General features: G+C 42.9%; 1 protein-coding gene across 4 annotated transcripts in view; it reads left to right on the top strand.

The window, feature by feature from the left end:
• FAM107B (family with sequence similarity 107 member B) overlaps nucleotides 1–20,938 on the top strand; it is a 62,731-nt gene extending 41,793 nt beyond the window's left edge. For 3 of the 4 annotated variants that reach the window (XM_021384414.1, XM_021384415.1, XM_021384417.1), the window contains 3 exons: nucleotides 11,087–11,270; nucleotides 15,683–15,836; nucleotides 17,755–20,938. In XM_021384414.1, coding sequence (XP_021240089.1) covers nucleotides 11,087–11,270; nucleotides 15,683–15,836; nucleotides 17,755–17,871 — 455 coding nt within the window. In that variant the 3' untranslated portion in view covers nucleotides 17,872–20,938. Of the gene's footprint in view, nucleotides 1–9,340; nucleotides 9,450–11,086; nucleotides 11,271–15,682; nucleotides 15,837–17,754 lie in introns of all 4 variants that reach the window. The other variant, XM_021384416.1, reaches the window with a different exon arrangement.

The following is a 26,785-nucleotide window of genomic DNA, read 5'->3' as shown; positions in this document are numbered from 1 at the left end:
GCATTGTGTGTTTGGAGGTTGCACAGCCATGGAGAAGAGGAGTAGTGGCAGTGCTCGCCGCCGTGACTGAGCACACTGAGCTCACTGAAGTGCTCTCAGTATTCACCAGTGACCATTTCTTTAGTCTCTTAGGATTCCAAAACAGAGGCATGTGTTTAAAAACCATGATCACGTATACTTGTTGGAATTCTAATTGCAGTTTTTCTGTATTTGCTTTTTTTTTTTAAATAGCCCATTTAGCTATTGAAGGAGAGCAGGAAGAGGACCACAGAAAAACCTCTTGATGTTTCTTCCTTCATTCTACAAATCTCTCCAACAGTAAGATGGTATCTTGCTGGGGACACAGTATGGTGACGTCTTAAGGATTCCTAGCATGGTTTATTGCACATAAAGCTTGCTGGCCTGCAAGCTTCCCTCTGTGGTTGTGGGCCCAGTGTGCGGTGAGAGCCCACGTCCTCTGTTCAGCAGAGGAACAAAACTAGGGCTGCCTTCAGGCACCAAGAGGTACAGCTGGCTACTGGCTTGAGCAGGGTTTATCAACAGGTATTCAACTCTGCCTGATTGTCTGTGAATGACAAATGACATTCTGTTCTCTAGAAGCTCTGTGCACGGCTTCCTCGGACCTCGACCAGCAAGAGCCAAGTTGTGACCTAACACTGGTTTTGTTCCCCAGCCACAGTGTATTTAGGCAGCAGACATCCATGCCAAAGACTTTCAGTCCATTCTTGGCTCTGCATTTTCTTCTCCGGCTTCTTTTTCTTTGAGGTTTATCTCTATTTTCTCCTGCAAACACGAAGAGACAGGACCACTGCGAATTAGCATGTGACTGTGGGATGTGGGTAGTTTGTTTTAGCAGTTTGCTGGAGATCCCTGCAGTACCTCATAGAATTGCTGACTTTATTTGCTTGCGTTTTTGCAAGCTGAGCTGACAAACTCTGAGTTCTCCCAGTTTATGTTTAAGTCCAGGTCCATTTCTTCTGCAGCACATAGAGCAAGTGATCCATCCTGCTGACACCCCCAAGGAAGGAAGCAAGGGGCAGAGCTGAGGGGCTCCTGCCGATGCTGGTGGCACGGTTGGGCCCCTTCATTAGTGCTGCTAAGGGAGGGCAGGCTGGGACTTCCCTCCAGGTGGTCTGTCAAGCAGAAAGGTAACAATTGTAGGAAATTCATTTCCTGTCACCAACTCAAGCTCAACAAACAATCCCTTTGTGGAGACACTGGGGTCATCCCTCTGGTTACTTACTTTTCTTCATTAGCTGTTGGGAATTTGTTGAGCAGTTCTGTTATGGAGGGGTTATGGAGTGGTGATTCCCTCCCTGACTTTCATCATGCCTTTTGAAGAAAACCAAAGAAGATGATGTTCTAGAAAACCTCCTAGAAACAGCCCAGTGTCACCACACTACTTAATTTGTTCTGCCAGAGTATAAGCTAAACTCTCACCTACATGCATGCTAAGCTGGTGTGACTGCTTTTGGTTTAGATGTTGACATTGTGGGTTCTTCATTCAAGCAAGGCTAAAATGGCACAGGCAGCTCAGCTCTGCGAGGAGCGCGTCAACGTGATGTTCACATGCAGGCTTCAGAAAACAACGCCCTTCCTCTGCGGGCAAGGCAGGCTGCGCTGTTCTTCCACGTGCTGCGTACCTACTGATATGCAGCTCTGCCCTGGCTTCAGAGCTTCCTGATTTATGGGGTTGCAGTAAAAGCGGCTGATTGTAGCTGCTCATAAAGAGCATGTAAAAGCTAACAGCTTTGACAGAGATGACCCAGTGTCAATAGTTTCTTCTGTTTTTATTTTCTATAATTTCTTGTTTTTCAGGACTCTCACTCCTTCCATTAAACAGTGAAGAGGTGATGTTTCTGTGGATGCATTGTGGCACTTTGTGTTCTTTCAGGTCACCTGTTAACCACCTTTGCACTTTTATAACTCCATGTGTATCAAGCTTGGCTCTCTTTAAAGCCATCTGATGTGTGCTGTGGCTCCTATGTCATACATTTTCTGAAAGCTTGTTTTGACTGATATACATTCTTACACCCACAGTTTCCTTGTAAATCCATTAGAGAATTACGGTACCTTTGGTTAAGGTCACGAGGAGGGTGTGGAACAGCCTATTCTTTAATTTCTTGCTCTGCCTCCTTTTTGGAGGATCAGGCCATCAGTTTTATTCTGGCCTTTTCTTTAGGTCTTTCTTCCTTGCCTTTGTAGTGGTGCCCTTTTGGACTGAGTTGCGGTGAGGAGCCACATACCTAAAATACATCTCAGAGTGCTGGGAGCAGATAAAACAGGTCTGGGCAAGGAAGGGTGTCTCTTTGTGGACACAGCACAGACTGGAATGTGGATGTAGTTGCCAGAGACAAAACCAACTTGCAGAGGTGAAGGCTTTATTTCTTTCCCGCGAGTAAGCTGGGAATGTATTAGCTTGGAGTGGTGATATGTGTACGGAAATGACTCCTTTTTGTTTCCTTTTCTCTGTTTCTAAGATATTCTTTGTGTTAAGAAATCAAAATATAAGCTGGATGTCTGTTTGGAGCTCCTTGCCAGCAAAGAGAGAACTTGGAAAAAACAATTTTACTAGTGCAGATTTTTTTTTTTTTTTCATGCTAGGAAAGGATTTTCTTCCTGGAAAATGAAGGGAACATGAGAGGTTGAGTTGGCAGGTAATCGATTCATATCTGCCTGGTCTGAGGAAGTATTTCGTTTTTATGTAACTACCTATGAATATACTTAGGAAACGGGCAAGTTGCACTTGCGCTGAAAAACGCTGTGTGTTTTTCATTATGCCAGTGTTTTCAAATCTGTTGAAAATAGTAATCTTTTATGTAGAATTTCTTTTAAGTTGTCATTCAGAAACAATGCACACCCATTATTAGCGAGGGGAGGCATGACAGCTCAGCAGATCATGCTGTGCCATAACTCCAAACAGTGCTGCTGTGTCCCAAAGATCAGCATGAGGCCTGAAGCAAGATCTGAAGGTTCACCAAACCCTTGCACTCCAAAAGGCAAGAGTTGGGGGTTCGCAGCACTGGTGTAATTTAAGCAGCATGTAAACTACTCAGCTCACTTGGTCTCACTTTTGCTGCTGTTCCTACTTAATGTAAATCTGGTTAATGAAAATATTCTAATTTTCAGATTTCATTTCAAATGCTTATTAATTGCATTCATAGACTTACAAATTTGTAAAATTAGAAGGGATAATTATCCTGTAATTTGATCTCTCCATGTGATTGAACTGCCTTTGACTTTTTACCACAAGTATTTCAGTAAATTTACTATTTTATTTCCCTTGCTTTAAAATTGTGTACCTTATTTTAGGAGCGAGTTGTTGGGCCCTGTCCCCAACCATCTTCAGGCTTGCTGCTTGGAGGATAAAAAAGCTGGTCTTAAACTTCACATTTTTTAAACCAAGTGGACTGAGCTCTTTTGACCACACCAATATACAGCGTATTCTCCAGCTCTTAATGTTGTAGCTTTTGCATTTCATAGAATCCTTAGGAGGGACCTCTGAGGGCCAGCTAGTCCAACTCCCCTGCAGTGAATGGACACCACAGCTCGATCAGGTGCTCACAGCCCCGTCCAGCCTGACCTTGAGTGTCTCCAGGGATGGGGCATCCACCACCTCTCTGGACAGCCTGTTCCAGTGCTTCACTTCTTGTGTTCCTGGACCTTGCAGGGTGACATGTGTTGCTCTCTCACCTCTCTCATCAGTTCTTGGTGAACAAAATACACAAGAAATACAGAAACAACCACCATCACGTGTTTCTCTCTTGTGTGGATGAATCTTGCTGAAGTGTTGTGAATTAGATTGTAAGAGCATTCAAGACTCACCAGTCTCTTTTTGGCAGCTGGTGTCAGATGTTTGAAATGTTTCCACTCTCCATATTAATAAGATGCTGCTGGCTGCTCTGGATGTTTTTCCCCCAGCGGAAATACCCCTCTTTAATGTTAAACCTTCCTGTGACTGAGAGATGACTGACCTGTAGTGCTGATGCCTTCAGACCGTCTTAAAAGGAAGACCTTCTGCTAAAAGGCTGTGGGATTTTTTGTTTGTTACTCATAAGTGTAGCAGTTTTGTACAAAAACACTGATTTTTGTCAGTCTTTCCACTTCCCCCTGCTTTTGCTGCTCTCTGTGCCAAAAACTTCTGTTCCTGTCTGTAGGAAGTCCTTTACCACTGGGTGACACTGTTTGATAGTTCTTAACATTTGCAACAGTCAAGTCCCGAAGAAACTGTCCTCTGACTCTTGGAACTTCTGGTTTTGAATTAACACTTTGTTCTCACAAGAAATCTACAATGACCTATTTCTTCTGAACATTGTGTTTACTGTGGTGTGTAGTAATTACCTGTGTAGAGCAGGGGTGAAAGCCACATACACATTTTCAATTGCACATCTTTACTGGTTGTGATTTATTCCTGCCAAATGAACGACATGAGATTAGATGGAAGGGAGGAGGTGTGCATGGCATGCCAGTGTTCTGTGAAATGAATATATGCAGGGCTTTGGGGGAACAGAAGCGATACGAGGTGTGTAGCGTGCTTTATTTTCCACAAATCTCAGATTGGAAGCGTAGTGTGCCATTGGGTTGGCCAGGGACTAACATTGAGAGAAGATGTGTGCCGTTCACAGCCTGCTAGTCTTTCTGTCCCTCCTCTGCTCTAATAAAATGTAGATGCCAAATAGTTTTACAGGGAAAATCTGTACCAGAGTTTTGCCTGCCTGGCAAAAAGAAGACCTAGTCTCCATCTGCAGTGGTGAATGGAAGTGTTAGTTTCCTTCTTCCTTCCCTGTACAGTCACATGTGTATGCCGAATTTCAAGAGGCACTTTCTTTCTCTCTTTTTCTACCTCTAATTGCAGAGCTTCTTTGGTACCTTTTCAGCATTTTAACTGAGCAAGAGAAGAAATTCAACTATGTAGAGGTGCTGGTACATCTAGCTTGTTTCAGATATGCTGACAGAAGTTGCAGCTGTAGGGAAAATTATTTTGGATTACAATAAATTCATGTTCATTGGTTCTCATGATTTCAGTGTAAAGTGCAAATATTCTTGAAGACTCTTGTCTCTCTTTTTTTCCAGATAGACTGGAAACTAAGAGGGACCAGCCACTGTGCCCTTACCAGCATCACCCTTTAGCCATTAGCCTCACTGGAGGTGTAGGCTCTTCTCGTAGCACCCAGGGCTTGACTGAACTTCAAAGTGCAGGAACAGAGATTTCCTGGTAGTGTTTAAATTGTATGAGAGCCATAAGCAACACTTGGCATTTGAGAGAACTGTAGCAGTATGGAACACTGCCCCAAATCTTGCACTGTCTTCCCCTTTAGGTATCAGTGCCAGTGCAAACATCTTTAAAATGACCCTTTTTCTTCTGGTTTCTCATCTAGTGGATGTTTTATCTGTGCTCTGTTGACGTTAGATTCTCAGCAGTACTTATGGGAAGAAAATGAATGTTAACTGGATATCGTTGAGGTTTGGAGTGCTTTAGTTCATTTTAATATGACAATAGGAATAGTTTCAGTAGCTGGTGAGCCCTGCTTTTCTCCAGACTCGTGGCATTGCTAAAATTGCTTTGGGCTGCTCTGGTCAAGTGAGCAGGAGCAGCACCGCAGTTACTGTGAGGAGTCTCCACGGTCTTTCAGTCTTTTGGCAGCTGCGTAACTAATGAAGGCATCAACTGCTGGTACCATTACCTTGCTCTCTAGATTTGGGGCTGCAGACCAATGTGCCCTGTTCACTGCCATTTTAATCAGGAAAGTGTTCTGAGTTAATGTGATTCTGTTTATGTGGGCCTAATTGCAATGTCATCTATCAGGCTCATACATTTTTTAAGAATGTGGCTGTAAGATACATCATCGGATTGTGGTGAATGAAAGGAGGAGGGTTAAAAACTCTTTTAATAAATTGACCATTTCTATTTGCATTTAGTAGTAGTTTAGGAGATCTCTCTTACCGGTGTATTCCAGTGAAGTAATCCCAATGTTACTGCAAAGGAGAAAGGTTGCATACATTGAGAGAGTTTATAAAATCTGCCTGTAAGAAAGGTGCTGTTAGTTAAACTGTTCTGGCATTGTAGTGACAGCAAAATTTCAGGCTTGCTACTTCATTTAGTCTGCTGTGATCCAAACCTCACCATCCCTCTGAGCTGCAGAAGCCTGCATGGATAAAAGCCAGACTGCTTGGACAGGGGCTGGCTTTAGCATCCTGCCTGGAAAGAGTATTTTGCATTCTATTTTCAGCAGCTCTAACTTTGAATGAAAGGGCGAACTGTGGGAAGTTATTAATGATATCTGTAATCATGGATTAATCAAGTATATCTTTGCAGTCAAGTGCCTCTCGCTGCACTGAGCGCCTTTAGATGAAAATGATAATGGTGAGGGGCTTTGATGTACGATGTTGAGAAGGTGACTGGAAAGTTCAGTGTGTATAGAAGTAGCTCTTTAGCTTTCCATCCAAGCTGGGCTGTGCAAGGCAGCACTGGCTGTTTGAGCTGGCACCGTGAAGACTTCTTGTTCCGATTCTTCTCAAAATGGGAAGGAGGAGAGTAAAACCATATTTATTCTCAAAGAATGCCTTTGGGTTACTTGTAACAAACCGCGAGTCTATGAAGTAGTATAAAGATCTAAAAATGTAAGTCTTAAAAAACAGCGTTTGATGGTTTGCAGTACAGCTCGGAACAGATGTTCAAGCTTTTTCAAGAATAAAATCTTGTGTATCCAGTGTTTGGGTTAATGCTTCTGTGGAAGATATTAATTTAATAATTTAGTAAGACAAAGAGGAAATGATGTGAATTTAGCTTTAATGTAATTTTTGGATCCTAGACTAGTCTTCTTTTGATGTTCATCTGTATTCCTAGGCATTTATTTGTCTGCTTTTTAAGGGGCCTCAAGTCTACCTCTGCTTCCACAGCTGCAAATAATTGTGGGAACCATTTGAAGGGTGAAAATGCCTAATATATGTACAATCATATAAATCTATGGTGTCTCATAGGAATTTTTATGTTCAGATTCCATGTGTGTAGGGTGATTTCTGGAACGACGAATGCCAGAGAGAAAATAAACGCAATTCCCTGAATGCCGCATAAACATGAGCTTTTTTTGGCACGAACTTCCTTCTCTGAAGCCTTACAAGCTCTGTTGCAGCAAACGCTCTGGCATCTGGAGAATCCTTCACCCAGTGTTTTAAGATCTGCACTGAATCTGCTAAAAATGCCATTGGCTGTCCGTAGCTCTCTTGGCACGTGTCTTGCAGGGAGTTTTGCTGGACAAAACTCTACAGATGGAATAAAAAATGAAGAACACCAGAAACAGACATGTCAGGTGGAGATGTTCCCCCTTAGCATGCAATTATTACACTGAGAGCAAGCTCAGCTAGAACATCCCGCGAATCCAAATGTCTTTATCTCAGTTTTGGAGCAAGGTAACAGTGAAATGCAGAAATGGATTGTGCTTTCTCTGTGGATGTGTGGCTGACTGAATGGAGCTTCTCCAGCTCTATTAAGGCAGTGTATTCCTGCCAAGTGATTATTTGGATTAAGCTTGGAAAAATGTAAAATATTTTGTGTAGATTCACAAGTCAGAATTGTGCAGTGACCATTCCAGTAATGCTGGGAACATTACTAATAACGTGTAATAATAACGTGCTTCATGTTCCACTGCGATGATCTGAGAGTGGATATACATGTTGTGGCTTTTGCAAAGATGAATAGTAGGGACTCACTGAATAAATTATTCTTCTTATTATTATTGTCATTGTATTAAACATTGTTTTTGAACTGAAGAGATTCTGTTATTGAGCGTGTACCGACGTGTCGTCTGAATATCAGGATGAAACTCAGTGGTTTCACTTCCAGCAGTTCCTGTCTATTGTGTGCTGAACTCTCGGTGTCTCCGTTCCCTTCTTTTGTGAAATCTACCTGTGTTTTCATAAATGTTTGCTTTGAAAGGGTGCGGGCAGAAATCACACTGTGTTAATTGTGTTGGTTGTGTATTGTGGGACTGGGATGGTGGCTTCCAGCCAGGCCAGCCCACACTTGCAAAGGGTGGAAGGGGGTTCAGTGAACAGGAGCTGGGTGCCCTATTTTGCTAGCTCAGTTTGGAAATCCTAGCTGAAATCACTTGCAGTTTAATGACACGTGGAAAGCGTCTTCAGTTCCCAAGGGATTTTCATTCATTCATGCTTGCTTCTGGTAGAGTTCATGTTACATTAGGAAACCACTACTTCTGACCTTGGAGCTGAATACATGTTTTTAAAAATAGAGATGGGACAGAAGAAAGAAGAATAGACTCCACTTTTAAGTTTTTGCCAAAAGCGAATACACAAGTTGCAAAATATTACATCAAACTTTCTGAGAAAGGATTGAATCCAATTGTTTTTCAGGGGCTCGTGTTAGAAAACCAACATGTTGTTCATGACGAACAGTTGTGGGTGATTCTGCATTTTTCATCTTTGCCTAAGCAGATGGAAAACTTGTCTTAAAGAAGCAGCAGGTCATTTTCTGGCTGATTACACAGTTATACTGTATATAGAAAACTCTACTTTTATGATTATACGGTACTTTTATGGAGAGCTGTGGATGATAAATGCCTTCCAAGAGACTGACAGCCCTACCAGAGCTGCAGAACTGAGAGGAGTGTAGAAGAACAGAAGTTTATATCCATCCTCTGACCAAAATAAACGTGTACACACTGGAATTTAGTTGTGATAGGCCTGATGTGAATACCAAGGAAGTATGAATTGCTGCATTATTATTAAAAATAAGTACAAGGGGGAAAAAACCCTAGTTTATTCAGTCATTGATAAAGAGGGTAAACTTCCACGCTTCTAAGTGATGTGCATTGAGAAATAGGCTCTGTTTGGGGTAGTTCCTTAGTTTCTGGCCTTTTTATAAGAATACAATTATACAGTACTGTGGTCTCCCCAGCAGTGCAGGGCAGGAGGATAAGAGGCAGCAGGCAGGAACTGGAACACAATTTGCCATAAGGAAAAAGTTCACCGTGAAGATCAGTGAGCCTGGGAACAGGTGGCCCACACAGGCACTGCAGCCTTAGGGGACTTAGGACCTTGCTGAATACAGCCTTGAGCAGCCTGGTTTGACCCATAGCTGATAATACCTTCAGCAGGAGGTTAGACTAGAACTGAATTTCTTCTGAATTTTCCAAGGGTTCTGTATATTTGATGTTCATGGGGATAGGTGGTTGCTTGAGTGAAGCAAGAAGGGCTCTGAAGGGCTGAGTGAAGTGTTTTTATTGTATAGTCAACATCAGTAATGGGTTTGTGCCATGTGCAGCAGTATGCTTATGTTGTTTTGAACCATTGGGGCTGCTGACAGCTACTTTTTCTTTACCAGTTTCAGAGATCCCAGTGAGAACTAACACTCCCACAGAGTTCAAAAATGCTACGGATGTCCTCGCCGTGAAAAACTAATGCCAGGGCCACCCTGAGAGCAGCTCACTCTGGTAAGCTGCTTCTCATGGGATTTGCTCTGTAGAAACTAGACGTGTGAGATGTAGCACCAGTAACAACGCACAACCCCCACTGTGCTTTCAAGTGAAGACACGGAAAGGCCTTTACAGGATACGTTAGACACATTCAAATCCAGTACGACTTCCCTGCATCCATTGACAAACTAGTGCTGTGGTTTCCCTTCTTCATCTGTAAGCCCACATGCAGCCCTGCTGCGTGCTGGTGATGTTCTGTATGAAGGTATCCACGTCTTATAGGGGAAACCTTTCCACTATACCAAGAGGTAAGAGTGGGATCTGAATTAAAACACAGATTCAGCTTTTAATGGAAGATACGTGGCAAACCCCAGTGATTCTCTGATTCATCTCAGAGCTCCGTACTCTACAGCACGCAGCATTCGGCTGTTCTGTCAGTCAGGCTGATGGTGGTCTCTGTCTTTTTCTTTCCTGTCCCGTTGATTCATCTCTGTAAAACCCACATGCTGTGAGCTTTTTTTGTCCGATGAAGGGAGCGATGTTTGTTTCACCAAACTGCAGCATCCTGGATTCTGCGTGCTGGTTTCTGTGACAGCAAGCAGAGACAGAACTGCTCTGAATGCGTTTTGTTTCAGATGCTGAACTTTTTGTGGCTGAGGCTTTTAGTGGAAGGGGAGGGATGAATGGTTGTGTATAAATTAATTGAAAACTACAGTTTACATGCCAGCTGTTGATTGAAAGTACTGTGACTTGGTGTATAGATACATTTTCTATGGTAGGATAGGAAAGTGCCAGAACTTGAGATGATATAAATCATCAGGATCTTAGTGGCTTCGGATCACTGCAGTTCTGTGGATTTCAGCTGGGTGAAGTATGGACTTTAAGAAACATCCACACCCAACATTTCTCCTGAATCTCCACTCAAAAAATACTGTACAGCTGAGAGCTTACGCACATCAGAAGTTTTCTCATAGTTGGCATGAAACTGATGGCTGAAAATGAGAATCAGTAAGGTTTTAATACACACTTTTAATGTTTAACATTTGGATCTTAGTATTGTTAATCTACAAAATGTTTCAACTGAATGGACTTTCTCCTGGGTGACTAATGATAGGACAAGAGATTGTGCCAGGGAAGGTTCAAGTTGGATTTTTGGAAAAATTTCTTCTCAGGAAGAGTGGTGAAGCGTTGGCACAGGCTGCCCAGGGAGGTGGTGCAGTCCCCGTCCCTGGAGGTGTTCAGGAAAAGGGCAGATGTGGCACTGAGGGACGTGGTCAGTGGGCATGGTGGGAATGGGTCAACGGTTGGACTGTGTGATCTTAGTAGTCTTTTCTGACCTTAATTATTCTATGATTCTATAACTTATTAAAGATCAGAAGGACTTATCGCATGTTTGACTCAGAATATTTGTCCAGATATTAGAATGAGAGGAATCTGTGTATCCCAGTCAATGGATGAAGGGCTTTGAAATTGCCATCTCTTAAAAAAAATGCTACTGATGTTTGTTCTGAGCACCTTTATTTACTGAGAAAAAATCTAGCCAGAAAAGCTTAGGTGTTATTAATGTAGCAATGTGTGCCTCTGTGTGTTTTAATACATCTTTAAAAGGCCTTTCAGTGTTGATTTACCAGTTTTTTTCACCCCTTGTTTTCCAGATACTGTGCGTAAGGACACCGAACCCAAAGATCCATTTCCCATTCCAAGAAAGATTATGGCTGAACCAGACTACATAGATGATGACAATCCTGAGTTAATTAGACCTCAGAAATTAATTAATCCTGTAAAGTCATCCCGGAATCATCAAGATCTCCATAGAGAGCTGCTTATGAATCAGAAAAGGTAAAAGTGTGAAAATCACGTGTGCCTCTCCCCGACCCCAAACACACAGCTTGAGTTTTAGTTTCATCAGAATGATGTTTCACCCCAAACCCAGTGGACATACTTTGTTGATGAAAACCTTGTAGACGAAAAGGCTGCGATTCTTAACCACAGTGTTTATTTGTTTGAATTTGAGTTAAATTGGTCTAATCCTTCTTTCTTTGAGAATTTTATCCTTCCAAATTGGAATGTCGACTTTATTTTCAAACAGCTTTGCTATCCATTTTAATTTTGGCTCATTATTTTCATTACAAAGGCTTTGCCGACGTTGCCTGCTGTTTATGTGTTGTGTAATCAGTGGTGCTACCTGCACCAGCTGCAGGTGGGATACTGAAAAATATACATATGTTCAACAGAATCTAAAAAAATGCTGACATAATAATTATGTAAGAAAGCTATAGGCTGCTCCACTATTTCATCTGAGTCTTAATCTAACTGAAAGTCTTCCATGCCTGTTTCAGTGCTAGTCAGAAACTACACTGAGGATGTCAAACACAAGACATGTTGTCAATCATTCAGCGAAACTCTGTAAAAGCTTATGTAAATAAGACTTGCCACTTCGTGTTTGTGAATACTCATTAAGGGTTGTTTTAACGAGGAAGAGGTTCAGTTCTCCCATGTCACATTTCATATTTGTTACTTTGGCACTGTATTTTGTCTTCAGCTCTCAACATAAATGGATTTTGTCAGATATTTCATAGTCACCAACAAGATCATCAAATCTGTGACTTTGCATCATTCCCAGCACTTCTAAGTTAAAGAAATTGTATATTTTATTTCAGACGTTGTTCTGTGGTTACTTGATCTTTCTTACGATGCAGTGATAGCCTGATGCCTGCTCTGCTGCTGCACAAGTGTTGCTTTGTATATTTTGCAAATTCTGCTTCCTTCTTTCTGGGATGGGATTGTGCAGCTGTTGCTTTATATATTGCTTTTGAAGATGTAAAGAATTGGAACTTGATTTCATCAACTGCTGAGACACAGGGGCTTGGCGCAGAGGTAGATGTAGGACTGTTGTTAAATCTCTTCAACAACAAAGGACTCTTAAAAAAAATATTAAAAAATAGCTACCAAACGACACAGAGGAGAAAAAGTGTCCAAGCTTGTGGGACTCCACCATTTAAACAAGCGGAAACCAACATCTATATAAATTCATGATTTGATGAAGATATCCAGTGCTACCTTGGTGTCAAGAGCATAATCCTGCATGGATGTCCTAGCAGGAGTAAGTGAAGATGTGCTGTCTTCCTGCCTCCTGACAGATTAATTACAACTTGCAATTCAGGAATCTTATTTACTAATCCATTAATGAGATACATAATTTTAGTCCTCATACAGGCCTTGGAACTCACATGTTCCTTGGCCACTTGTAGCTGGTGTGAGAGTAAACCCTTTAATCATCATTTTCACGTCCCTTCCAATAACTTGAACGCTACAGGGGATTGCAGTGTGGATGCCACTGTATCAGGAAGTGGTTTGGAATTCATTTGCTCCTTTGTCTTTTACCCTCATTTATCTATGACAGCTGCCCGTGCAGTTTTGAACTTAGCGCTGCAGTAACAGATGCACCCTGAGTATCTTCTCTGCAGACTGTCTACAAAACAAAGAACCACTCAAAAGGGATATTACAAAGGCAAGGGTGTGGGGATCCCCAAAGTAGAAGTGAAAGAACTATTTCAGAGTGCATTTGAGAATAAAAATTGCTGTTAACATCCATTCAGGCTTTTTGAGACCCAAGACCTTAATAAAGTAAAGTAGAGGAAGAACTTTGACTACTCCAGTTCAGCTGGATTTGTGTATTTGGCAATAGAGTTGCATTCTGAAAGTTTCTCTCTTTTCCCTTCTGGCAGGGTAGGATTTTGAGGGGAGAAAAGGGCCTTTTCTATGTGTAACAGCAAAATCCTCACAAATGCCAGGCTTAGATACTTAATTCGAAATGAACTGCTTACACAATACAGCATTTCTTTAGTGATGAAGAAGTAGAAATGTTTTACAGAATGCCAACTGAATTGGAAGAAACTGGCCTAAATAGGTGTTTGTCCTATTTTTTGTTAATGGGATTAAACATCAAAGTCAGTTCCTAGCACCACAGAGTTTAAAGGCATTGAAAGAAAGATAGTTGAAGTTTCTCAACTTATGATTTTATTGTATGTGGAGACTGCACTCAATTATGTCTGTTTTTTTTTTTCCTTTTAAAGTTTATGTAAGCATAAAGCACTTGAAACCAGTATGAAGTTCCTTTCTTCGTGAAGAATATCCTATTACACAAAACAGTTGTGCTGCCCTCAATACCCCTTCTTCTCTTATTGTGATTTTGATTTCTTGCAGCTGTTAATTTGCAGCCTTATTTATTGGTGCAGAAATGAAATACTTTGAGGGTTTCAGAAGCAGAAAATCTTTTTTGAAAAGCTGTATAGGCCCCTGTGCTTTATTCCGTGGTACTACCTCTGATATGAGGTTTTTCCTTGATGTAGGTATTAGGGTTGTGTTATGCTTTGTTACAGCATATTGCCATGTATCTGGAGGAATTTTAGAGCTCTGACAGAAGTGGTTAAGCACAGTTTGCTTGCTCTATGCTAAAAATTTTAAGGTTTTTATTTAACCAGAAAAATCATGAAGAGGTGATACAAGGCACCTACTTCATCCAGTAGCAGCCTGTTTGTTGCTTTCCCATCCTAAATGCAGGAGTGAGAACAGGACTGACATTACAGGTGTTGTTTCACAGCCTGACTACTGATCCCCTTTGATTAGATGGAGAGGTCTTCTGCAGGTGTTAGTCGTCCCATTTATCGTAACTACAGCGCATCTAAATCAGGAATGTGTAGTGTTACTTAGCAGCTTGCATCTGATTCACGGCTGTCTACACTGATGATGAGCAATGAAGAAGTTCCCATTGATTCAGCTCTCACTGACCCAGATGCAGTAGAAGTCGTTAATAGTAGTAGCAGTAGTCATTAGAATAAAATATTACTTCAGCTTTTCTCTGCCTGACTTAATTTTTAACTGCTGAAATGTAATTAAAATAGCATGAAACATAAAATATTAATACAATCTTGTAGCTTGTTGCATTCAGGCCATGAGATATATTATGAGAAATATGGAGCGGCATGTGGTGTTGCTAAATATTTGATTTTGCTGCCAGGGTATGTACACTGATAGAATGTTGCATAATATATGGAGTCGCTCATAGGTCCACTATAAAATGGCTTTTTAATATTTTTTTAGACCTGCTGTCAGATATCAGATACACATGGAAGCATTAGGAAACCACAGATAATACACTGAGAAGTGGTAAAAATATGCTTTTTTGAAAGCTTCTTCATATTATTGGATGTCTTGAAATTGAAGTTAAAAATGGCTGTTAAACTTGATCCCGGATGTGCTCACACAACAGTCTTCCCAGTGAAAACTACAATAACAAAGGCATATTTTGGATCTTTCTGCTCCAACTAATAGCAGAATAATGAGGATATTCCAAATAGAATCCTAGAATATCTCGAGTTGGAAGGGGCTCGTAAGGATCATTGAGTCCAACTGCAAACAGTAAGCTGTTTCATTTTAGAGTAGTTAGCTTGGAAAATATTTTGTACTGAACAGACTTGAATCATTCAGATGCTGTACTAGCTCAAATCTCACCAGAGAGAGCATCCTTCCCTCTTTGTCCGATCTCCAAGGTGACTGCAACCTTTTTTCACTTGGGTTTTTTGTTGTTTTAGCCCCTTTCTGTGTGATTTTCAGCACAGCCCGGGAGCTCTCGCTGTTCTCAGTGGAAATATCGTAGCAGCCAGGCATGGCTAAAGCTGTCATATTGTCAAGGAAGGACTGAATTAATGATTTCTAGGAGCAATGTGGCGAAATCCAGAGGGACGATATGTTTTTATTCTGTCCATGCAGACTTCTCTGGACATAGTACCCAGTGCAGGACTCTGCGAACACAATCTCTCTGAATTATCAGCCAGCAGGAGAAGTGAGGTTTTTCTGTTTTGTTTGTTGGTTTGTTTTCCAGGATTAGTTTTCAGCTCTGATTTGCAGTGTTTTTAAAATCGGTTCTTCTGGAATGGAGAAAAAGGAGGGAAGACTGAAGATGAAAGCCATAAGAGTGAATTATTCAGGAGAAACACTAGCATGCGTGTTAAAGGGAAATATTCTCAGTAATAATATGGCTTCATCTCCAACTTACTTTTATGGTTAGAGACAAATACATCTTCTGCCTATTTTTTCCTTTTAATTAATAATTTATATTTCAAAGTACCTAACTGGGCAGCCAGTTGACTTGAGAAAACCTGCCTATAGTTCACTGTGAATGTCAGTTTATTAAAAAATGATCTTTCTTCCTTGTTCCCTTCTCCTTTCTACTCCCATTTAATTTGAAGGGGTCTTGCCCCTCAGAACAAACCGGAGTTACAAAAGGTGATGGAGAAAAGAAAACGAGATCAAGTTATTAAACAGCAAAAAGAAGAGGAGGCACAAAAGAAGAAGTCAGACCTGGAAATAGAGCTACTGAAACGGCAGCAGAAACTGGAGCAGGTAAGATGGGAGATAACACTGACTTTACACACCATGATGATTTTTGGCACAGTTCCTCTGACAAAACGCAGATAGCTTTTTTTTTACAGTGAGTCAATTCACACACTTCCGTTGCCTCTGTGTTTTTACTCATTATATAAGGGATCCATGTAGATGGCTGCTTTTGGTCAGATGAATCTTATTTTGAACAGCAGCAAAGCGTGTGGAGCCCTGACCATATCTAACCATTGAAACTGTCATGAATTAGTCAACTTCTGTAGCGTTTGTATTAAGAGATGATCCACTAAGAATGGATGTTAGACTGTAGTGCATTAAAACTAGATACTTGATGAATGAAAACCTCGGTTGTTTCTTTCTTCCAGGCTGTGTGCAAAACGAGGGGACTTTCTAAGGCTGCAGAGGGTCTTTTTAATGAATGAGCCCACTGGCTTTTTCAAATGAGGGAAAACATTTTTATACCCTAAGTACAGAATTATATGGAATTGCAGTCTTTTGCTGGGAAACTTACTGCTAAGCAAAGGACAGCCAAATGTATCTGGGCCTCTTAAGGCACTCTTGTGTACCTGAGAGGCACAATTTCTTCAATTAAAAACCTCACGCATTTACTTCTAAAAAAAAAAAAATGAATGCTCTAAAACAGTATCTCCCATTTTTCTCAACAGAAATCAATTAAATAGCTCTCTTGAAAATGAGATGTAGTCAAATCAATTAATAAGTTTGGCCTTCCTTTTTTTCTGTTACAGTTTTTCTTAATTAGGTGCAGAAATATTTTTGGAAGGAGAAAACAGTTGTAATTTTAAGTATGTCATCCTGTCAGTTTTCCCTTATGCCCTCAGAGAGATAAGGACAGCTTCAAATGGCTTAGTCTGTGGGAAGGTGCCTGGTTTGGATTTTAGCCACCCAAGGACACATGTAGAATAGAAAATGCTCTTAGAAGAGGAAAAGCCTGCCCACTGCAAGTAATGCTGTGACTTTGTAAGCATCATAGGAATGTCATTAATTGACAGTGTGACACGTGGAGGAATGTTGTCATGATTTACTGTAACAGGGCATGTTCCTTGTCAGTGAACCAGAAACAAAGGAGACATTATTGAGGTGAGCTAAATAAGACGACAGCGTGGTCCCCATTAATCAGAGAGACCATGGTGTGTTCTAAGATAAAGATCCTTTCAGGAGCTTTTGTTAGTTTTCTAAAGGGTTGTTTCTTTCTTTCTGGTGACGTGACCTGTCTGCCTTCACTGTGGATTGCTAAGCAGTCTTCATTCTGTGCAGTGTGTAAGTAAGGTTCTGCACTAGCACTGTATAGCTTTGCCCCACAGAGCAGAGTGTCTAAGCTCACGTGGGCACAGCCCCCAGCTGGGTCAAAAATGTCAGTGAATGGGCTCAAAAACAAACAGCGAAGGGCCAAGGAGTATTCTTTTTTTTAATTGATTTTTGTGATATACAAAGCAGATACACCAAAAGATGCTCAAGAAATCCATGTCTACACACAGAAGTAAATTCTGCAGGTGTGCTCACTAGCAGCTGTTCACACGTGTTCTCCCACTAGATGTATTTGGTTTTGTCCTGTTCTAAAAGCTAGAGAGCGGAATTATTGTTGTTTCTTTAATGAAGATTTCAAAGAATTTCTTCAAAACTGCTTCATGTGATGCTCTAACTGGACTAGCAGAGTTTTTCTCCATCTAGAAAAATTTTTTGCAGCCTGCTGGAATGAGATAGAGCCAAAGGTTTGAAAAGGCTGATAGTTTGTGAGAGCAGACAGTCTCAAAGAAATTCAACTTCATCTTTTCTATGAGAGAAAGAGAGGAAGCAGTTTAAATTCTTTTGCACGGTCAGTTATTGAAACTGTTAGATTTTTGTCTTTTATTTTGATTTTCTCTTTTATATGCTGTTTTTTAACACGTAAATCCCTTTTAAGCTGGAACTGGAGCAACAGAAGATACAAGAAGAGCAGGAAAATGCACCTGAATTTGTCAAAGTCAAGGGTAACTTGAGGAGGACGGTCCAGGAAGCTACAGAAGCACCAGACTCCTAGAGGCAGCGTCCACTAAGACTTCCAGCTTTCTGCAGTGGCTGCAGAGAGACTTCTGCAGGTTGTCTCAGATTTGCCCCATCAAGAGGGAAAAGAACAGCATCCACCTGACGCTTATTGAAGATGAGATTTTTAATTCCTAGGACGTGTGGATTATGAAGACTGTAACAGATCGACTTGCCAAATGCAGTTCTGGGATTGATGCGTGGGATGAGGAGTCAGTTCAGTGTCATGGACCAGTCTGAAGTGCTGACTCAGAGATTTTAACCAGGGATACTTGGGAAGCTTCTTCAGTGTTGCACTGCTTTCTCTCTTGTGATTCTAGTTTAGCGGAGGTACACAGATGATATTTTGCTTTAAATCAAAACAAACTCCTCCTGTAATATCTTATGAAACTTTACTGTGCAGATAAATTTTCTCCATCTAGACCTAGAGCCTGTGTATATCTCACAATAATTTGTGTTCACTTGGAATTTTTTATCAAATCTGGGATGATATGAGGTGTGTTGATCATTGATGCCCATCCCCACAGGGATAGGCATTCGCAGGCAGAATAGGAATGCTTAAAATTCACCAGCAGTGAACAGGTGAGCAGCCTTAAAGCCCAGTTCTCCCTGTTTAGCATGTAGAATCTGGGCTATGAAAGAGCAAAAATCTGGTGATCCTCTCACCAGAGAGAATCAAGAAGCTGATTTATCTCTTGTCTTTAAACTTCTCCCTTAAAATGTTACGTGAAGGTCTGTACAGCGCTACCTGTGTATTTACCTCTTTTACCTCTCAATGCAAAATGACCTGTTTTCCTGTTTTCTAACCTTTGTATTTTGAAATCCTACCTACTTTACTGTTGTGGCCTTTCTCCTCCGAGAACATGCTGGTCTGAATGCAGTGTTAGCACATTACTCATTTGCTGGAACTGAAATGAGGAGTCTTTTCTGCCATCAGTTCCTGCTCAGCTGTTGCAGGAATTTGCTGTAGTTCTACAACAGAGTGGTGTTTAAACCAGACCAAACTGATGGTTGGAATCTACCAAAATGGAGAATTTTTCCCTGAAGTGAGGCATAAAATGACATTCATTTCATCCCATCCTTCCTCTAGCCTCAACAGAGGGGAAATGTGTTACCACCGAGTCTTCGGGTCCAACTCTGTCACCTTCTGCCTTTCTGCAAGTTATTCCATGACTTGCCATTAAATAAAATACTGTTCAGTTTTATAGCGATGGCAGAATCTGATCCCTCATGCTTATGACTACTAGTTATCCAGGAAAGCCTGGGGTGAGGAGGGGGGAACAGATTACTCATGTAGGATTCTAGAATTGGATTCTTACCTGGTGTGAGTAGGTGCAGATATTGTGTCTTCAGAAAGTGGGGAAAAATCCTCATCTTCCTTGCTTAGCACATTCGTGGCTCTCACTAAGGCTGTGCTCATCCATATCAGCTGAGGATCTAATCAAAGTCTTTGCCTTAGGATGCTAAATGAAATGATTTTGACTTTGTAATTATAAAGGACATAACTGTTTGAGAACGCTTTTTACTAATATCAACAGTGACGTGTTTGTATTGTGGGGGAGGGTTTGTTGGTTTGGTTTTTTTTAGTTTCTTTTGCCTTTCCTGTAAGTGTCAGATGTTTTAAACACAATTTCAGCATAGCACTTGGGACAAAATGCTCACAATTAGCAATGTTTCCTAGATACAGACTTCAGTTTCTCAAGACCCAGGCATTTATTATGAGGACATAATCATATCAAGAGTAAATTGAATTGTGGTAAGTGCGTTGCCATTGATTTAGATTTGCAGTGTGACTCACATCTAGATGATCAAATGTGAAGATGGTCTGCCAGACCATTCTGATTATGGAGTTGCAAAGGACAAAGGCCAAATAAAACTCTCTGTATTTTCTCAGGAGAGGAACACCCAGAGTGCTGCAGATTCTTCCTCATTCTTCCTTCCTCTGTAAGGAGAGGACCTTCAGTTCTGGCACTTGCACTGTTCAATTTGGTTTCATACTGTTGATTGCTGGGACAGTGTTAAGTACTGGAGTTCCATGCCACACATTTTACCCTAACCATTCCCAGCCTACCAAACTTTATGTCTGTTGGATTCCACTCTACAATTAACCTTCTGTTCAGTATGGAAATGTCTGGGAATCGGGGAGGAAACCCTCCTCTGGCTTCAGCAGGCTATTTCTTTGCAGCCATTTGTCCTTAGTAAACATGGCAATCCTACTGTGCAGGCACAGCAAAATGAATGGAGTTGGGTGCAATCCAAATGGCACCGGAGTCGGTAAGGGACAGCAATTTCCTCTTGACTTCTGTAAGCATTGGATTGAGCCCTCCAAAGTGGAAAGGATGTTACTTCCTCTCCATATCAGCTTGTGATTCAGGGTAGTTTCTTGTTATGAAACAGAGGTGGCCAGAAAAACCCCTTGTACATACAGTGTGAAGTAGATTTCTTGTTTTCACTTGGAGTTCATGCTGTGTGCAAGCAGAACATCAGCGTGTTCGTTAGAGCATCTTTGAATCCTGCTGACCTTTTAGTCTAGGAATCCAAATCACTCTCATATTGATTTGACAAGCAAAAGCCTGTCTTTAATGTCAGGATTGGGCTGGGATGGGTAGCTCTTACATGGGTAGTCAGCTATCATGAGTGTCCTGGGTGGCTACCCAAGTAAGACACTGCTTGCCGATGGGGGCAGGCAATTCCTGATCTGTCCTTCAGCTCCAGGGGATTTGAAGCAATCCTGCAAACACTTCAGTGATTTGAAAATGGCTTACTTCGACCACTTCTGCCTCTATTAAGGCAGTACTTTTTAAAAATTCTTGCTTTTGATAGTACAGTAGTAAATTTTTTAGAATTTTTGTGGCTTTAACTTTCTGTTAATATCTGCACTTGTTTGAGTGTACATATATAAATACGTATAAATATAAAAAGGGAGCCTTAAAGGATTTGTTTTCATAATTTAATATTTTTTGTATTTGCTCTTGTATAATTGTTTTTAACTAAAGGTAATTCAAAAATGAGGAATACTTAGAACCAAAGTTATGCTTAATAAAATCTTCTACATGCTTGGAGTATGCGGTGGTGTCTGTCACGTCCTGTTGGAAGCAAAACCATGGGATCCACGCTGAAATATCCCGGTGATACAAACTTAGGAAGTGCAGGGGGAAGGATCAAGATTGTGGTGACTTCTAGGCCCTTAAAACTGCATCCCTGTTTGTATATGCAGCATTACTGACAAAGTAATCTGCAGGAGAAAGGTAAGTTGTGTCTATTAGTCCTGTTGTCTCTTGAATGTTTTTGACACAGACAAATTTAAAAAGGGCTTTTTAGCTACTGCACAGGGAGGTGATGAGGGAAAACTTCTGATGAGAACCAAACAGTTTTGGCAATCATTGCCTTTTCTGCGAAGTTTATCAGAGCAAAATTCAGCCTTGGAAATCACAAGCGTTACCGCTGCTCCATCAAAAAGGCAGTGAGGGAGCATAATGACTCTGCTCCTGGGTTCAGTCCTGCAAAGGTGCCTTTAATTTAGCTACCACTCAACCCTGTGCTTCTAGTAGGAGAAAGTTGGACAGGTGAAAGAAAGTGCACGCACAAATGATTTGCTGGTTCAGAGTCAGAATGTTCCGTGCCTTTGAAAGCAAAATCTTGTGTTAACAGCAGAAGGAGAAAAAGCAGGGGAGTGGAAGTGTGGTTGGAACAGGTGTGAGTGATCACCCCAAAGAACCCCCACTCTTCCTGGAGAGCCCCAACTAGCCAGGGACAGGTGTTGGTGGATGGGGAGATGGAGAGCAGAGTGCAGTGAAATGAAGTGGGGGAGGAGGACCAGAGTGGTGAATTCAGAACAGATGTCAGGAAATGCTTTTTCCTTCAGAAACTGCTCAGCATGTGGAATGGATCCTGGCAGTAGTGCTGATGCAATGGTGCTGGGCCTGCTCCAGGAGCTGTCAAACACGGGGGGAGGTAAGAAAGAATAGAGTTAATATGGAATAGGTTTCTATGGTCTGTTGGAGATATTGCCTCGTGCTCTCCTACCTCGAGCACATCCAAATGTGTTTTGAATTATCCTTTGATATTTCACTCCAGCTCCAGAATGAAAACAAAGTGGAGGACATTTGATATTTCTTTTGCAGCAAGTCCAGCAGAAAAGATGATCTTCCCTTTGCTTGCCTTTTTGGATCACACTGAGCTAATACATTTTGTCATGTGGCTTTGCAAGCATAGGTCTGCTCTACAGGGATCTTAACAGCAGGGGCTCTGCTTGTGCTCCTGTGGCCACATGCTACTTGGCTGTGCCATGCCATAGCTATATGGAAAGAAGTGCTCTTAAGTTTTCTTGGCTGCTGTTGCAGGAGCCATGGATGTCATTTGTAACTTAAAGTGGCTGATGGCACTCACAGTGACCAGAGGTGCTAAAGATCTGAGCAAGGAGGCTGGAGATCAACCAGCTTCAGTGGTGCCATTTCTGTAGCACCTCAACTGATGTCTTCAGGGTGATGAAGGGCAAGTTGAGTTGCATTCTCAACACTAAGCAATGGGAAGAGCACCAACAGTTACTGAGAGCTGAAGGAGTGGAAACACCAGATATTTTTTCACCCCACCACACCACTTGTGTGTGTGGTGCTTGTGTTATGCTTTGATCTGACAGAATGAAGATTGGCCATGCCCCCTTAAACACTAACGATGATTCTCCATGGTAGAAGCCGTGGTAAAAGAGCACTGATATCCATGGTCCGTCCTCTGGCATTGCTTTAGACATAAAGGTTGCATTCAGTCCATCACACTGTCACTTGCTGCCTATGTTGCCTCTCTGAGGCAAGACAGGGAGCTCTATTCCACTGACTGGTTACCCAGGAGCTCCCTGTTGCTGAACTTCAGATGGGTACGCTTGAGCTAATTGCGTGGATTTCACTTGTATCAGTGCAGAGAAGCCAGCCCTCTGAAGGGCAGTTCATCTCCTTCACTTTGACTCTAAAGGCTCCTGCAACGCCTGACCTGGAGGGAACATCGTCTACACTGCAAGGACTCTAAAGCCAAGTTTGAATGCCACCTCCAAACATCCATTCATTCTCATGGAATCTTGTTCCCTGGTAACCATGAGGTACTGTGGCCTCTGAAAAAGGCTGGGGACAAGTGACATGCCCCAGTTCAAGTAGTGAGGGGAGGTGGCATCTCCGTAGTTGGGGCAAGGGAAATGGAACACCTGATCCAGGAACCACAGTCCCTCTCTACAGCTGTAGCACTTAATTATCTGAGTAATCATTTTTGGAATTAGCTTCTATTATGTATCCAAGCCTAAGCTCTCCAGCGGATGACATGAGCAATTTAACACAGATTGAGGTTGGCACCAGGAAACTTCAGTCTGATTAGAGGGGAGGAAGAAATGTACTTCTTTCCCCCTCTTCAGCTGTTCTGAAACCCATCTTTCATAATACAATTGAAATGTACTGTAAACGCTCAATGTATTAATCAGGAAATCATAGAAACATTAAGGCTGGAAAACACCATGAAGATCATCCAGCCCAACCCCACCATGCCCACTAACCATGTCCCTCGGTGCCACATCTGCCCTTTTCTTGAACACCTCCAGGGTCGGAGACTCCACTCCCTCCCTGGGCAGTTCCAGCACCTCACCACTCTTACTGAAATTTTCCTAATATCCAACCTGAACCTCCTCTGGTGCAACTTAAGGCCATTCCCTCTCACCCTATCGCTGTTACCTGGAGCAGAGGCCGACCCCACCTCACCACAGCCTCCTGTCAGGCAGTTGTAGGGAGCAGTGAGGCCTCCCCTGAGCCTCCTCTTCTCCAGATGAACAATCCCAGCTCCCTCAGCCGCCCTCCCTAAGACTTGTGCCCAGGTTAAACAGCGAGTCTATCTCAAAAGCTGAGCCCTGTGCAAGGTGTAAAATGTTCTTGTGTTCAAACCTAATGTACCATGACTTTTTTCTTTCTTTTATTTTTCTCCCCCTTTTCCCCCCTGAAGCCTCATTGTGCTTTAATTCCTTTCCCATTGCGCCCTTTCACCCCGGCTCCTTCTGCCTGTTCAGGCCTCCCTGCCCCTGGGGTGCTTCCCAGGCCTGGTTTGTAACGAAAGGCGTTTCATTAATTAGGAATTCTTGGGATAGATCCCAAAATGAGCGTGTGGGGCTGGCAACCGCAGCGCTGCTCAGAGCGAGGGGAACTCAGCCCGAACCCTCGGTCTGTGGGAGCACGGGGAGTGAAAACGGGGAACGTTCAGTACGTCGGGGTAACGAGCCGACAGAACCGGGAACGGCTGCTCCGGGGCTGTGTGCGGCTCAGGCCTGCGGGGCTCCGGGCTGCACCCGCTGCTGCCATCTCCTGGGCGTGGGGAGCGGCGCGGTCCGGAGGGTTTCCCTTCTCCTTCCTCGAAAGCTTTCGCACTAAAACCTGGCCCTGCCGAGCTCGGAGGGTTTGTTGTACCAAAACCTGGTGCTTTCTTGGGGAAACGCAGGATTACTTAGTGATTTTGTGGTGCATATTTCATTACGGTCCCACTGTGGAAAAAAAGCCTTGAATGTGTCTGAAGATTTCAGTAATTCAGGAGGTGGATTTACAAATGCTTTGTGGGGCTGCAGTCCCCATGGAAGTGCTCACTGTGGGCCATAGGGCTGCTTTGCCTATGGCGTGGGGGAGTCTCCAAGCCGCTGTTGCAGTGGTGGGTCCCTGCAGAGACCCAAAGTGCTGCTAGAAGGCATGAATGCCCCCGTGTGTGCTGGGGCTGGGACACATCTCCAGGGCTCGGTCTCACCCCTGGTGCTAATATCAGCCCGCGGAGACACCTCCACCCCTCAGCAGCGGTGTTGGTCCTGCTGGAGAGCATTGCTGTGTCCTTCACGGCCTGGGAGCCCTTTTCTCTTGGGTTGGGCAGGGTACAGACCCCACCAGAATATTGGAGACATTGAGGGTCAGGCTGGACGGGGCTCTGAGCACCTGGTCTAGCTGTAGGTGTCCCTGTTCATTGCAGGGGAGCTGGGCTAGATGGCTTTTTAGGGTCCCATCCAACTCAAGTGATTCTATGATTCTCTGACCCACAGAAGGGGCTCAGTGGGACACCATTAAGATGCCGGGCTCCTACTCGTCCCTCTTCAGTTTCCATCTTGGTCTACAAACCTTCTACTTCTCCCTCTCCTTCTCCCTTCTGAATCCTTCCTTTTCTTCCTAAAATTTTCCCCTTCCCCAGCCTCGTGCTCCACCTTCTCACTGCCAGCAGCATCCTCCTGTTGCCATAACAACGAGCAGCAGCCTGGCCAAATCAGCCAGACCTCGCCACGCTTCCCTGCCTGCATCAAACCACCTCCCGACGTGCGAACACGCTCTCTTCCTCCTCCAGCCTTTGCCATCTGTCTACGGGGAGTGGGGGGGGGAATGCTCCATTCGGGGGCTGCTGGCCCTCTGCACAGCCATGTGCCCTTTCCCCCTCCTACACAGACATGTGCCACTCACAGGCATTTGTAAGTGCGTGCACATAGGGCACGGCCAGCGCTGCTTCAGTGTGGGGGTTAAGACCTGCAGGTGACATTTGGGGTCTGCCCATGCAGGGAATAGATCTGCTGATGCTCAAGGAAAGATCACAAAATCCAAAATTTTATGATGAATACCTGAAAGTGGGTGAATTACTTAAAATACGGTAAAATATATGTGTCCTGAGCTCTATCCTGACCTGCCTGAAAGCTGGCATTCAACGAGGTCATGTCTAGCACAGAAGTCTAGAACAATAAACCAAGTTAAAAACCCCAAACAGCCTCTAAAGCAAAGGCAGTGCTCAGGGAAACCCAGGGGCTGCACAAAACAAATCCTATAGCACACATTTTGCTCTGAGGCTGCATAGCCCCGGGGCGCAGCTCTCCCTGCCTGCGCGTTGTACCAGGAGCAAAGGGCTGAGCCTTCATTCCCCAAGGCGGCTTCTGGAACCTTCTGAAATTCATGGAGTCATGGAATTGCTTGAGTTGGAGGGGACCTTCAGAAGTCACCTGCTCCAACTCCCCTGCAATGAACAGGGGCACCTACAGCTACATCAGGTGCTCAGAGCCCTGTCCAACCTGACCCTGAATGTCTCTAGCTTCTCCATCCCCTTGACATTTGTGTCTCATACTCACTGACTGACTGAAATCACTTCAAAACCAAAAAATTAACAAGCAAGCTCGAAGATATAGTATAATGTCTGTTGCTTGTAGCAATGCACTTTTATTTACAGCCTTGCTTGCAGCTGGAACTGAATATCAGCTACTGATATTTTTGGTGCTTTTGTGGTGTTGACCTCAATATAACTTTGTTTCTTTCTATATGTAGCTTTGGATTTAAAAGCACGCTTCTTTCGGTTCAGCTCAGATTGCTGCATTCAAGAGCACCCTTATCCCAAAGCTACTGAGCTTATTTTGTATAAAACAGTTTTTAGGTACAAAATGCTTTTGGCTGAGCGCACAGATGGGCTTTTCACACAGCCTGGTTCTGATAATTGGGAGAAGGCTCGAGACAGATTTGAGATGCTGCTGCCCCTCCGTCATCATGAGGAAGCATATGTTCTTCATGGGACCACAGGGTTGGTGCCTCTTTGCGTGGTGTTTCCATCCTACAAGGAAGTGAGGATGTCTTTAATGAAACTGGTACGTGCTATGGGTTCTCTTGCCAGGCAGCGATTGGCTCCCTTAAGTATGGTTTGGGTGGGAAGGGACCTTAAGGATTGTCCAGTTCCAGCCCAGGCATGGTTGCCACCCACTAGATCTGGTCGCCAGCCACCTGGACAAATGTATCAATGGTGGCACCCCTATACTTAGGTTAATTTAACACTGACAATATTTGGGATGTCTGAGCTTCCAAATAGGAGGAAAGCATCTAAGAAAAGGCCTGCATAGTTAAGTGATGCTATTCACTGAAAACATTTTGAATAACAACTCCTCC

Source organism: Numida meleagris, chromosome 1 (assembly GCF_002078875.1).
Source record: "Numida meleagris isolate 19003 breed g44 Domestic line chromosome 1, NumMel1.0, whole genome shotgun sequence".
Taxonomy (NCBI): domain Eukaryota; kingdom Metazoa; phylum Chordata; class Aves; order Galliformes; family Numididae; genus Numida; species Numida meleagris.
Note: the sequence above shows the minus strand (reverse complement) of the source record. Positions and strands in the feature narration are given on the sequence as shown.